The 14168-nt window shown below is 41.0% G+C and overlaps 1 protein-coding gene across 9 annotated transcripts in view; it reads left to right on the forward strand.

Moving 5' to 3' along the window:
• DOCK3 (dedicator of cytokinesis 3) overlaps window positions 1–14168 on the forward strand; it is a 448733-nt gene that overhangs the window by 321423 nt on the left and 113142 nt on the right. For all 9 annotated transcript variants that reach the window (XM_087431091.1, XM_087431098.1, XM_087431092.1 and 6 more), the window contains 2 exons: window positions 6027–6115; window positions 10916–11041. In XM_087431091.1, the coding sequence (XP_087287217.1) occupies window positions 6027–6115; window positions 10916–11041 (215 nt within the window). The remainder of the gene's footprint in view (window positions 1–6026; window positions 6116–10915; window positions 11042–14168) is intronic.

The following is a 14168-nucleotide window of genomic DNA, read 5'->3' on the forward strand; positions in this document are numbered from 1 at the left end:
TCTATGGGCTGCAGCAAAAGTGGTACTAAGAGGAAAGTTGATAGCAATACAGGCCTACCTCAAAAAACAAGAAAAATCTCAAACAAACAATCTAACGGTACATCTAAAGGAACTAGAAAAAGAAGAAAAAACGAAGCCCAACATCAGTAGAGGGAAGGAAATAATAAATATCAGAGCAGAAATAAATAAAATAGAGTCTAAAAGGATAATAAAAAAGATCAATGAAACTAAGACTGGTTCTTTGAAAACAAAATTGACAACCCTTAGTTAGACTCACTAAGGAAAAAAGAGAAGGCTCAAAGAAATAAAATCAGAAATTACAGAGGAGAAATTACAGTGCATAGCCCAGCAATACAAAAGATTGTAAGAGAATACTGTGAAAAGCTATACACCAACACACTGGATAACCTAGAAGAAATGGATAAATTCTTAGAATCATACAGCCTCCTAAAACTGAATCAAGAAGAAATAGAGAATCTGAATAGGTCAGTTGCTAGTAAAGAGATTAAAACTGTAATCAAAAACCTCCCAAAAAACAAAAGTTCAGGACCGGATGGCTTCCCTGGCGAATTCTACCAAACATTCAAAGATTTAATACCTATCCTTCTCAAACTCTTCCAAAAAATTGAAGAGGAGGGGACGCTTCCTAACTCATTTTACAAGGCCAACATTACCCTGATACCAAAACCAGACATGGACAACACAAAAAAGGAAAATTACAGGCCAGTATCACTGATGAACATTGATGCAAAAATTCTTCACAGAATATTAGCAAGTTGAATCAGGCAAGAAAAAGGAAAAAATGGTATCCAAATTGGAAAGGAAGAAGTAAAACTGTCACTATTTGCAGATAACATGATTATATGTATAGAAAACCCTTTTTCTTGCCTGATTGCTCTGGCTAGGACTTCCAATACTATGCTGAATAAGAGTGGTGAATGTGGGCATCCTTCTCTTGTTCCTATTCTTAGCTTTCAGTTTTTCACCATTAAGGGTGATATTAGCTGTGAGTTTGACATATGTGGGCTTTATTATGTTGAGGTACTTTCCTTCTATACTGATTTTATTCAGAGTTTTTATCATAAATTGGTGCTGTATCTTGTCAAATGCTGTCTCTGCATCTATTGAGATGATCATGTGATTTTTATTCTTCATTTTGTTAATGCGGTGTATATCACACTGATTGATTTGCAGATGTTGAACCATCCCTGCATCCCCAGAATAAATCTCAGTTGATTGTGGTGTGTGCCCTTTTAATATATTGTAATGTTCGGCTTGTTCATCATCACTAATTATTAGGGAAATGCAAATCAAAATTACAATGAAATATCACCTCACACCTATCAGAATGGCTATATTAAAAAGATAAGAAATAACAAGTATTGGAGAGGATATGGAGAAAGGGGAACCCTCATACACTGCTGGTAGGAATGTAAATTGGTGCAGCCACTATGGAAAACAGTGTGGAGATTCCACACAAAATTAAAAATGGGAATACCATATTATCCAGCTATTCTACTTTTGGGTATTTATCGAAAGAACCTGAAAACATTAATTATAAAAGGTATATGTAGTCCTATGTTCATGGCAGCATTATTCACAATAGCCAAGACTTGGAAGCAGCCTAAGTGCCTATCAGTGGATGAACGGATAAAGAAAATACACACACACACATACAGCGGAATAGTACTTGGCCATAAAAAAGACAAAATCGTGCCATTTGTGACAACATGGATGGACCTTGAGGGTATTATGCCAAGCACAATAAGTCAGACAGAGAAAGACAATTACCATATGATTTAACTTGTATGTAAAAGATAAACAAACAAGCACATAGATAAGGAGAGCAGATTAGTGGTTACCAGAGGGGAAGGAAGCAGGGGGAGAGTGGAAGGGATAAAGGGGAACAAGTATTCAGTGATGGATGGCAACTAGATTTTGGTGGTTGCAGTCTATACAGAAGTCTATACAGTCTATACAGAAGTTGAAATATAGTTGCAATGCAGTCTATACAGAAGTTGAAATATAATGATGCACACCTGAAATTTATATAATGTTATAAACTGATGTGATCTCAGTAAAAAAAATCTAAAACACTATAATTTTATATATCCTACTTGTCTTTTTTTTTTCAATTGTCTGTATTAAAATAAACATATAAGTAGTAAAATAAGAAATAGTTTAAATTTTTCATCAATAAAAAGACAGTTTCTCATGGCCCATGAGAGCCCATCCAGAATGAATCAGATTGGTTGATTATATCAGTTTGGTCTTAGACACTGTTCAATTGGCCCATTTTTATAGGAATGTGTGCTGTTCTTCTTCATCCTTCTTGATGCTTCTCTCTTCTTTTGCACTAAAAGTAAGAAGTGCATGAACAAGTGGTCAGCATCAGTAGTGTTCCTAAATCTGTAGGTTGTTGCCTATTTTCTAGCTTATTAGGACTTTCAACCAAATAAGGCCAAAATAAAGCAGGGCACACCCAAAGAGAAAGAATTTTAGTATAGAGTATTTGCATTAAATTAAGTTTTAAGCCATAGTCAAGACTTGGATTGCAATTAGTTGCAATTAGGTGAAAGTAGATAAAATGGACATGCTGACTGATGTCAGGGAGACAAATACCCTGAAACCTGGAGCAGGACTAAGGTTTTCAGGGTTACAGTACTTTGCAGCCTCTCCTACTCCACCATCTGCCTCCTGCCCTGCTTTTGAGACCAGGCAGACCTATGTTTAGACTCCACCTCCACCTCACTCTCCTCATCTGTAAGATGATAATACCTATCTTATAGGATTATGAGAATTAAGTAAAATAAAATATGGGAAAATATCCCAATCATTACCTGCCTATAGTTGGCACCCTTCTAAAAATGCAAACTTACAGGTCTTACAAACAACCATCTAAAATTTCTTGAATGCTTTTTTTGGGTTGCCCACCATGGAGAAAGATGAGAAGAAAGTTGAGTGAATACCGGTCAGAAACACAGAAATCAAGAAGATAAGGAGGGGGCCGGCTCCGTGGCTTAGCGGTTGAGTGCGCGCGCTCTGATGCTGGCGGCCCGGGTTCGGATCCGGATCCCGGGAGCGCCCCGAGGCACCACTTCTCCGTGCAACGCGAGGCCGAGTCCCACGTACAGCAACTAGAAGGATGTGAACCTATGACATACAACTATCTACTGGGGCTTTGAGGGGAAAAAACTGAATAAATAAAATCTTTAAAAAAAAAAAAAAAAAAAAAAAGAAGATAAGGAGGTAGTGGGGAAGAGGCAAATGATAAAATGTGCCCCAATACATGAGTGAATAAGAGGAGTATTCTGAACTCTGTTGAACAGAACCTGCACCCCTACTCCAGTGCTTCTGAATGCTTGGAGATTCCCTGGAAAAAAACCAAAAACCTCTCATCCCTCTGTCTTATTTCTTAGGTAAAATTCCTGGACATGTAGTGGTTGAAGTGCTGCTTCACTACCTGTGCTTGTCATCTTCTCTGTGATGAAAGTGGACCATCACAGAGGCACACAGACCTCCTTTAGACCACAATCCCTCATGCTTCTTACAATTGAGGACAAACTATTCAACATCAGTAATAGTGCTCTAAATATTAATTTGATTGGATATGACATAATCATGCCTTACTATAATCACAGCTCATTAGATTATTTAATAAATGCTTACATTTATAACTTTTCCTTACAAAATCCTAGTGTTTGGTTAAAATATGTTGATGACACCACATCCACTTAGTTTCAGATGACTTGAGTTGCTCATTTTGGCATTCTGAAAAGGGAGATGTTTGAAAGGCCCATTAGAAAGTGATTACACTGGTCCAGAAGAGAGGTGATAATGGCTGAACCAAGGGCATGAAGGCGAGGGGTCAGATGTGACAGATTTTAAGATAAAAGTGTATAGGACATAGTGACAGCTAGAAGGGTTTGGCTTTAGTGAACTAGTGGGTTCTACTCAGTGAGAGGGAGTCTCTGGGAGCAGACAGATGGGAGAGAGATGATAAGCTCTCTTGTGGCCATGCAGGTCAGGAACTTAGGATGAGTCTGGGCTGGAGACACTGCTTTGGGGCTTGGCAGCTTCTGGTGGTGGTTGAAACTATGGGAGTAGGATGGGATTGCCCAGGAAAGCTTGTAGGGTAGGAAGGCAATGGGCTGAAGGCAGAGTTGTGAAGACCACCGATAGTTAAGGGGTGTGCAAAGGGAGAGGAGTGGCAGGGGCAAGCCATCCGTTGCTGGCATCTGAATTGTACGTGAGTGTATGTATACTGGGTAGAAGGGTACGTGTGAGTGAAATAATACACATGGTTCACTCTTGATGTTCACTGTTGATGTGGTCAGCAAAGCACCAGCTCCCCTATACTACCAAGGAGCCAGTGAGTGTTTTATTGGAGAAATAATAAAATTATACCACCTATTAAAGAGAGTGAGTTAATATTCAAGACACTTCTTTTGAAATGAGAGGAGTATGTTATTTATGACAAACTGTAGTCAGATTTCTGTTAAAGAAAGCAACTGCTGATCTTATAAACCTAGAAAGTGACAGAAAGCTGACAGCAAGACAACTCTTTGAATCCTCACCCGCTGGGCACTTCTCTGATGTACTGACTGGTTGGAAGAGATGAGACAGTGTGCATGTCAGACAGGAAGGGCTGGATGTGCTGCTGCCAGCACATCTCACTTTTGATTTCCAACTGAGTTGCTAAATCACAAGTGATCATTTTAAAGACTACTCTCTCCCTTCCTTTGTTTGGAAAGAATTCTGCAAGCAAGAATTTATCCTCACAGCCCTGGACTGTGAGAACCTCGTCTTTGAAAATTCTTTGCAACATCTCTGCGTAAGTACTGACTGAGGAATCTGAAGAGCCACTGATTGAGTAACAAAATTAAGATAGTGACCAACCTCCTTGATCTCTGAATAGCCTCTATACAAACCCTTTTATTTAGAAACCTGTTGTGCTTCACACTACTGATGGCACATGATATAACTCTTACTGGAGTTTCTTCTTGGAAGTGGCTGTGCTGGACTGCACACTTCTGAGTAACCATGGAAAGATTCTGTGGGTTTTCCTTTGTGTGTGGGTCCTGTTTTCTAAGTCAGTGGGTCCATACCTCCCTATCCAACAGGGGAAGCGGCGGGGCCAGGGCTACGGGGACTCTCGGTGTCCCGAGATGGAATTTTCAAGAGATGACCATAATCTCATTCCACTTGTTTCACTGAGATGTCTGCATTAGGATGAGGAATTCCTAGTCTGTGTTCCTAAGCTATACCAAATGGTTGCCTTGGTGCAGCCCCCTTGGAGTTTCCCTTTAGAGGAGAAGACTCTGAAATGTCAGAAATTAACAGAGGTGCAGTGTTGTTCCTCCATTCTCTCTTTTGTCCCAATCCCAAAGTTCCTAGGCAACTACTTTATTCTTACATATTTAGACATCCAGCTTTCTCTGCTAAGTCTTTCTTCCACTTGATGACAAAAATTTCACAGTGAACCAAACCCACTACTCTTCCAAACTTTTCTTCTTGGTCTGGCTGAAATGCAGCCACAAACAAATATCTACATTGCCTTGAGCTTAGCAGGATTTTACTCTGGGTCCAGTATAATGACAGTATAAAGCCAGTGTGAGGCATGGCAGTTTCTAAACTTGTTGCGTAGTACTTGTCAAGAGGAACTGTTTTTTTCTCTGTCAAAAACTTCCCTCTGGAGCCTAGTTGTGTGTGTGTGTGCGTATGTGTGTGTAAGGGGCTAAAAAGGAAAAACGTCACATGGGAGAGTGCTACTTCAGAGAATAAGTTATTTTGCCACTTAGAAAATAGTTGTAGAGATTCATTTTAGAGTTTCTAGTCTTTCCCCAAGTGTAAATCTTCTGTGTGCCTTAACAGAAAACAAGCCTTGCTAAATTTACTAAAATATACATTCGTTTCTTTAGGAAAGTGAGTTTGAAGTTTCCCTTCAAACTTACTGTTACACCTTGGAACGTCAGACCAGATATTTAAAACCCTTGAGAATCATAATGCCTGTCCTTCTGTTGCAGGTGCAACAACGAGAGTGAGTGGTCCCAGATCCAGGAGAATATCATCCGCAAGTCCAGCGCCAAGTACTCTGCCCCCAGCGCCAGCCATGGTGATGTACTTCTCTTGCTAGAAAACATTGTGTTGCCTTTGTAGTCGCTGATCACACATACCTAAATTGATTTGTGCTGATCAGTTGCCATATGTAAAGTTCACTTCCCTACAGACATTTATTCTCCTGCCCAGGCACTTTCTACTATTTCTTTTTGCGATAATTTAAGACCTTCCTAAATTATTTCCAACCAAAATACATTTTCTGGGTTTTTTGTGTGTGTGTGATGGATTCCATGTGCTTTGATAGGTAACTTGAGTTCCAATTTAAATCCAGAGTGAACAAAAGAGTTGCAGGGTTTGTTACATTGTGAAGTCTGTGTTTTCCTGAACAAAGATTACATACCTAGCCCCCTAAAAAGACCAATATTAATATCACTTGTTCTATTGCTGGCAGTGTTAGCATCACCAAGAAAGCTTGACACTAATGAGAATCAATGATTAGTCTGCCAATATCAGTTATTCTGGAACTAGAATAGAACATCTTTATTTCAAAGAAGCTTGCTTTCATCTTAGTTCAACTTCCTTTCCTTTTCCCTCCTTTTCTTTTAAAATTCTGTTTAAATAATTTCTGTGTAAATCTTGGTGTAATTCTACACTTTAGAAAGATTGTGTTTTCTAAATCAAACTTTAATTGCTTAAGTTAGAAGCACTATTTAAAAGCCTATGAACTTTTATATACTCTTGAAGATAGCTATCAAATTTACATAGAACCATGTTTCTCCTGACAGTTTTTACCTCTACGTTATTTCATAACCTCTTTTACATAACCTTCTTTGTGTTAACTTTCGTAGACTTGTTGTGAATAAAAAGTTGGCCTTAAATGACAGTGTAAAGCCACTGCAAAACATGACAGTTTTCCAAAGTTGTTGAGAACTGTTTTTTTCTGTATCAGGGTCAGCAGATATTCAACTAGGAGGGTCCTTGGAGCAGCTCTACACCACAGGCTGCAAAGTTTAAGACCCTTAGCTGGGAGAACTTGATTCCTCTACAACTCTGTAGCGTGGGGGTCCTCAGGGCCTGTCTCACTATTTTTAAGTGACTGCTTTCCCTTATGTATGTGCCTAGATGCCAACGAGCTCCATGCAGTGTGCTTGAAAGGGAAAGGGAGTTCATATTCCTCACCTAAAACTAGGCTAAAGCAAGAGTCAAATAAAATCTTGTTTTTAAAATGTGGAAAAGTTACTAGCAATTTGGAAAACTACTGTTTACATCAATATTTGTAATGTTCTTTGCTTTATTTACTTATTTGGTTTATAAAGAGCTGCCCTTGGCTATAAGTTTTTGGGACGTGATATGATTAAAGCATGGAGAACATTTTAAAGGCGAGATGGTGGTAATAATACATTAAAGAAACAACTGAAAGAGCAGTTTTCACCGTCACCACACCAGGTTCACATGTTGAGTCTTGTCTCACTCCCCAGATCTAGCAGGGACTGTGCCATCTTCAGTGTCGTGGTTCCTGTGCAAATTGACCATTTAAAGAGTGTTAGAAAGGCTCCCGTACCTCTGTGCTGAGGGCACCAAAGACTTCAAAGTGCCTCAGTGATAGCCCTCATGAGAGGAGGTCTCCATGCACTTGTGGAAAAGCTGGGAGGAGAAAAAGACTGCTTCTCTTTGAAGTGTTGACTTGGTAGATGGTTGAGATCTTGGATATTACCTGTTTCAACTCCCTCATTAAATAAATGAGGAAACTGACGTTCAATGAAATGACTTATTCACTGAACCAGGGAGTCCAGGTTTCCTGACTCCAGGCCACTGGTCTTGGCACTCTATTGCCAAGCTTCTGAGCATCGATTTTCCACTGCTGGGCTCTGGGGTCTTCATGTCAGAGAATTTCATAGATTGTTCAAGGAATAATTCAGGTCTTTATTAGACTCCTTAATTAAAGATATATCTTTACAAAAAATTAATTTACTTTGCTGTAAACTGTCACCCATCTTTGTTAAACATCATGGACAGTTCATTGCCTTGGCAATTCTGTTTCAGAAGTCATTAATGCTTTCACTTCAAGTCAAATCATATAAAAATGCAGAAAGAATTGATACATTGGTTTTGAATGCCGAGTAAATATGTCATTCAACAGTCTCTCTCTCTTAAATGCAGCTTTAATATATGTGGCTCCTCATTTCCATTGTTGGCCTCTTAGCTATGTAGCCACAGACCTAACTTTTAGCAATTCCAGTAGCATGAAGGTCATTAAGAACAAATGAAGACAAACAAAACAGTTGACACGTTGGTTTTCTATGTATTTTTAAAGGACTGTTAACTACAGATTCATTTACATATCTTGGGCTAAGATTAATTTACATTATTAATCCTCATCCAGCTCTTCCACAAAAGATGGAGGTGGAGAGGGGCAGGGACAGGTTGGTAACCCTCCAGTATTCCACACAGGTGTCAATTTGTCCTGTTGCTTTTTTATGGGACAGTCTTTAACCTGAGAAGAAATTCAATAAGAAAATAGTTTTCTTGTGTTAGGGATCATATTAACAGAGAAATTGTATAGTCTTAGTTACTTTCAGGTTCTTTGGCTTGAGAGCTGGATGATTGGTAGGTAGAACACCAGGTGTTGCTGAGGGACTGTTTGCATACTGGGTAGGCGAGTGGGTCTCTTTTCTGAATTATTCACAGAGGCTTTTCTGTCCTGCCTTAGCATTATTTGGCATGTGCCTCACTCATCCAGGGTTTCAGAACCAGAAAAGAGATCCAGCAGTTCCAGGATCCCAGCCCCTAGAAAAGAGGATGGAGTTTTTATAGCCTCCATTGGTGGCTTCTTTCATTCTTTGTGTGCCTTTTCACTTGCTCTCTTGCGTAAACTGAAGCCCTCTTCCTCTTATTTGTCACATTTAGAGGTGGAAAGCAGCTGCTCAGGATCCTTTTGGGTAGCTTGAAAGCTAGATGTGACTCTCAAACACCTTCAGTCTACATCCTCACTAGTTGTGCTTTGCATCTCTAAGCCAATTTGATTGCTCAGAAAATGAGATGAAAGGCAGTCAGTGGGTTCTTGAATAAATCCCCGTCAATGCAGAATGATAAGAGTGCACCCATTGATTTGTTTTCCTTTGCCCTCCAACCACCATCTCAGATTCTGAAAACTGTCCCATCCTCAGCTATCCACTCCAAGTTAGGCCGTCGCCTAAGTCAGTGGATTTCTCTTCACCCAGAGGATAAGATGTGATAGCTGTGTAAAGATACTGCAAGTAAATGATCTGGGGTTGCCGGGGACAGTTGAATACCTCCCAAGCTGCTCTCTGCAGAGATCATTGTGGTCTGTGTTCTGGCCCTCCTGCCTTCCATGTTCTTAAACTAATTGTAGTTGAGCCCACCAAGTGATTAGGCTGGAAAACTTACTTTAGGGTGGTCAAAATCCCAAACGCTGATTATCTAACCATAATGCCAACTGGAATACCATATGTCTGCTTTTTAGGGCACTGTGATCCTGTTGTTAATGACACCTGGGACATCATGTGTGTAATCCCAGGGTTTATTGGGGAACATGAGCTTAGCTGAAGCAGTGAGATCATCTTGAGGTTCTATCTGGGCTGCAGTATAACCATATTTTCTCCCCTGGCCCAGCTGTGAGAGTATATATTCCTAGTTACTAGAATATTTTGATCTGCCAAATATAGTGTCTGTGACTCTTCTTTCTGACTACTCTCTTTCTCTTCTTCTCCATCCCCTCTCCACTCTCCATTCCCAGACCATTCTTGTTCTACAGCTCGGCTTATTACTGTCTCCATTCCAGCCACCATGCTTCTGATTGTCCTAATTATCATAACATCTTCCCTCATTTCTAGATGTTCGTCTTCTGAGCAACTCCCAAGTTTATAGGTTGACAAGGTTGCTTCCTGCTGATTCATAAATCAACACCTAAATTCATCATCCTGTTAACAGTTAACCTCATTCACAGAATCTCAGAAGGCACTTCTTAACTCCATCTAGCCTCACAGCCTTCTAGCCAGTGGGTGCAGTGGGGACCCTTGGGGGCAGGGGAGGGGCCAGTTTCCAGGAGTTTCTTACTTTGTGCAAAAGTCCTTAGGGTACAAGTATGAGCCAGAAGCCAGCTCACCTGAGGGGACATTACACATTCTCCCAAGTTCTGAACAAAGCCCTTGGAATCATCTGGAGGGTCTGAAACTCTCACAGAGTCTGATGCAAGGCTCAGTTAGCCCCACAAAACACCCCTTCTTTTCCTTTCAGTGCAGTGGTTCCCTGCAGGGAGAATGTGACGTCTGCTCTGCTACCCTTTTTATAAGCTGTTGCAAGATTGAACCCGCAAATTGCTTCCCACACTTTGGCATACCTCTCACATAAAACATAGCACCTCTTAGCTCATTCATTTCCAGATAGTGGGAAAGCCTGACACAAGGTCTTCTTTGGTCACCCTTGTTTCTAGTCTGCCATTGTTTCTGTAGACATCTCTGGGTCTCTAAAAATCTACAGTTTATTTAGTTCAACACTCCCATTCAGTATTCGCTAGGGCCCAACCAGGCCCTGGATTGGATGCTGGGGAACAGAGAGGAGGGCAGCTCAATCTCCCAGACCTCAGTCTGTGTTTAATAGATTAGTTCTCTGGGCTAGTTCTCTGGGTTATTGAGGTAATCTTGACCTAAATTCCTTTAGCTTTCTAGAATATTTCTTCAGAATAACATATACTTTCTGGATCAAAATTTTTCTGAAGAAAAATGCTGAACTTGGCGCATTTTCCTCTGAAAAACTGTGACTCTATGTCTTTTCTAGTACTACAATGCAGGGTGGAAGTGTGGTTCTGAGTAAGAAAATGCTTTTGTTTTTGCAGGTCTTATCATTTCTCTGCAGCTACTTCGTGGAGACATGGAACAGATTAGGAGAGAAAATCCCATGATATTTAATAGGGGATTGGCAATTACAAGAAAATTGGGATTTCCTGATGTCATCATGCCAGGTAGGCAGAACTTCTTGGGACTGGGATGGGAGAAGGGTTAGGAGGATGGAGTTCATTGCTCCTCTCATGAGCAGGTGGTGAACCATACGTTAAAAACCTCTGCATCCCAAGTCAGGTTGCTGATTGCAGTCTGCAGCCAGTGGCTCCTTTGGCTCTTGTGGGCATTTGTTCTTTTCCAGAAGCCCCCACATCACATTCACCAGTGCAACATGACAGTCCAGCAGATGGGCTTTGTTGTCTCCAGTGGAGGCTTTATGGTAGGAACCAACATGAAACTCTTCATGGAGATGCCTTTTTACACTCTTCTCTTCCATTACATTTCTTAGAATTGGCTCACAAGAACTTCCTCTTTAAGGGGAATAATGTACCAAAATATGTGCCTGTAGCATTGACGAATCCCAATTCGTGTAGGAATAGCAGATACATTATAATGTATCAGAAAAATGGATCAGGCAAATGGTATAAATTAGGCACTGTGAATATTACTACCTGGGCAGTTTCTCAGGAATTGTCTTACCCTCCTCATCTAATGCCCGATGGAAAGCCAGGGCAGAAAGTGGGAATGCATTGACCCTTAAGTGTAGTTCCAGCAGGTCAATCCCAGGTTCATGTTTCTTAGCCAGGCAAATGCAGGCAAAGCTGGAGAAGTGGATCCAGACAGGCCATCAGAGCCCAGGGGGTGATAGGGAATGAGAGAAGGGTAGAGGCGTAGCTCAGACGGATGGCAGGTGGTCTGATAACCAGAGAAGATGTGAATAAGGAGTGGGAAATCAAGACAGGCAAATAGCTAGTTGTCTGGATGGATTATAGGAGGAGTGAACCTACCTTTTCCATTGAGTTTTAATGCTCCACTACAGGCTTATTTGCTTTTGTTTAAAAGGTCCAAGCCAGGCTAGATTGAACTGATTGTGACTACTCTAAATATCACCTATTTGGAGTTCTTCATGGTGCATGGAATTCTTCATCTTCTTGTTGGAAATATTTGCCAACACATATCCAGAGGGGAATGTGACCTGAGCATAGAGAAGGCGCATGTGATGGATTCCACCTGCCTTCCAACTTCCCACACTATGCCCAACTTGTTTTTTGTCACCTTCTCCATCTCCATGGACGCTGTGAATGCAGACCAAGCTGCTGTGAACAGCCTTCATCTCCTACTCATACACACAGGAGGGTCTTTTGGATGGGAAACCTAGGCCACTCAGTCAATTCTGTGTTTATCTTTAAATGCTAAGGAGATTTCATGCTTATTAAAGGCCCCCATCTGGCTGTTGTAGAAGTGATGGCCTCCATAGGACGTTTCTCCCATCCTGTCCTGACACCATTCCTCAGCCCTCTATGGCCCTGGTTATCGAGAAAACAAGAGCCCAGGCATAGTCCCTGGCTTTTTGGCAATGTGTCATGGACGAAAGAATAGATGGTTGCCAAAATTGATCTGGTGATCTTTTTTTAATTAGAGATCAGGCTTGTAAGATGCAGTCATATATTCTAAGAGATGTACTTAAAGTCCTTCGTTTCTTTTAAGGACTTGTTTGTCTAAAATTTGGACATTTCCTTCCTGTTAGCCTTCACAGTCATAGAATTAAAACCAAGTGAGCAGAGATTAGAAAGGAACAAGCTTCAGTCAAAAATGTTTTTAAGCAAACTTTGATTTCACGAGTTACATTGTCCAAACCTCATCTATGGAATGAGATCTTTTTGTGGAGCATTCTCTATCTCATGATATCATTGATACACAGGTTTATAAAGGACTTCTGGGTATGCTAGACATCACTGTGGAAATCAGCTGTATCAGGGGTAAAGCAAGCTGAAGTTAAGGGGGTTTTCCCTTCCCTGGGCGGTTAAGGGATCATCATCTGATTTGCCTCACAAGGCTGAGACATTGGACAATCCTAGGAGGTCTAGCCTGGGGCTGTGAGTGTGCTGCTTCCTGGGTTGTCTGCCTTTGAGTGCTGAGTGCTAGAGCTGAAAGTAAGGATTGGTTCACAGGCAGGAAGCAGTTCTTTGTGCATAATCTGTCTTCTCCGCTACCCTTCCTCCCTTTGAGGAAAGAGCGTTTTGCACAGATGGCCACTCCCAGAGTAGTGAGCTAACAACTGACAGCCCCCTTAATGCACCCCAAGATATCATCAGAGTGGGTTTGCCATCCTTGGGCAAGGTGAGAGGGATGGCCTGCAGGTCCTACTGGAGCAGTAGGAAAAACAGTCAACCTATCTTGGGAAACCAGAACATGGCAAGGAGTGCCTTGGTGAGACTTCCAAGCCCTGACCACCTGTCCACCTGCAGCTAGTCTACCCTTCACCTGTGAGAATATTGTACCTGGGCTGCAGCAGTCCCTCAGCCCTCACAGTGCTGGTGTGACCAAGTTACAAGAAGTTGCAACTTCTTCTTGACATGTAGATATATGGGAAATGAACAAGGAAGCAAATTGTCAGTAACTGTGAACATTTCAACAAATCTGAGAAATTAGAGTAAATGTAAAAATTAGAATTATTTATGAACTTATGATCCTTATTTTAAAATTACCCAGCATTTAGCAGAAACTACCAGATACTCATTTGGAGAGGTCTTTTTTGTCAGGATGGCCCAAATAGGTCATTGTCAAAGCATATTGACAAAGCTTACACCTCTGAGGTAGAAAGCTGTAACTCGGTACAGTTACAGAGTTCAGACAGACTCTAGCCACACCTGTATCCAAAATACCATTTCAAAAAAGATATTTCTGATGGTCTCCCATTGCTTTCAATGGGTATGTACATATACGTGACTGATGTGAATGAGAGATGTCCTACTCTGCCACAGCTGAAGCCCTGACTACACGGCCATCCAGCTCTGCTCGTGACCCATGGTAATAAGCAAGAGGCAAGAGTGCTGTTGCTGGTATTCTGGGAGGTCCCAGAGAAGGCACGCCAACCCGGGAATCCATTCTAGATTATAGAATAACAAATAGATGTGGGGATTTAAGCATAACATTGAAACTGAGCACTTATAGCCTCTTGTTGGTTGGGTACTATATTTCTGTGAATACTTCCTCCTTCCCTCCAAACTTATTTTAGTTCAGTACCAAAGCTAATAACTCTATAGCACACTTTTACTCCTTTCCTAGATTTTTTTTTCAAGTAGATGG

Source organism: Ceratotherium simum, chromosome 5 (genome assembly GCF_057802395.1).
Source record: "Ceratotherium simum simum isolate JZ-2026a chromosome 5, ASM5780239v1, whole genome shotgun sequence".
Taxonomy (NCBI): Eukaryota; Metazoa; Chordata; class Mammalia; order Perissodactyla; family Rhinocerotidae; genus Ceratotherium; species Ceratotherium simum.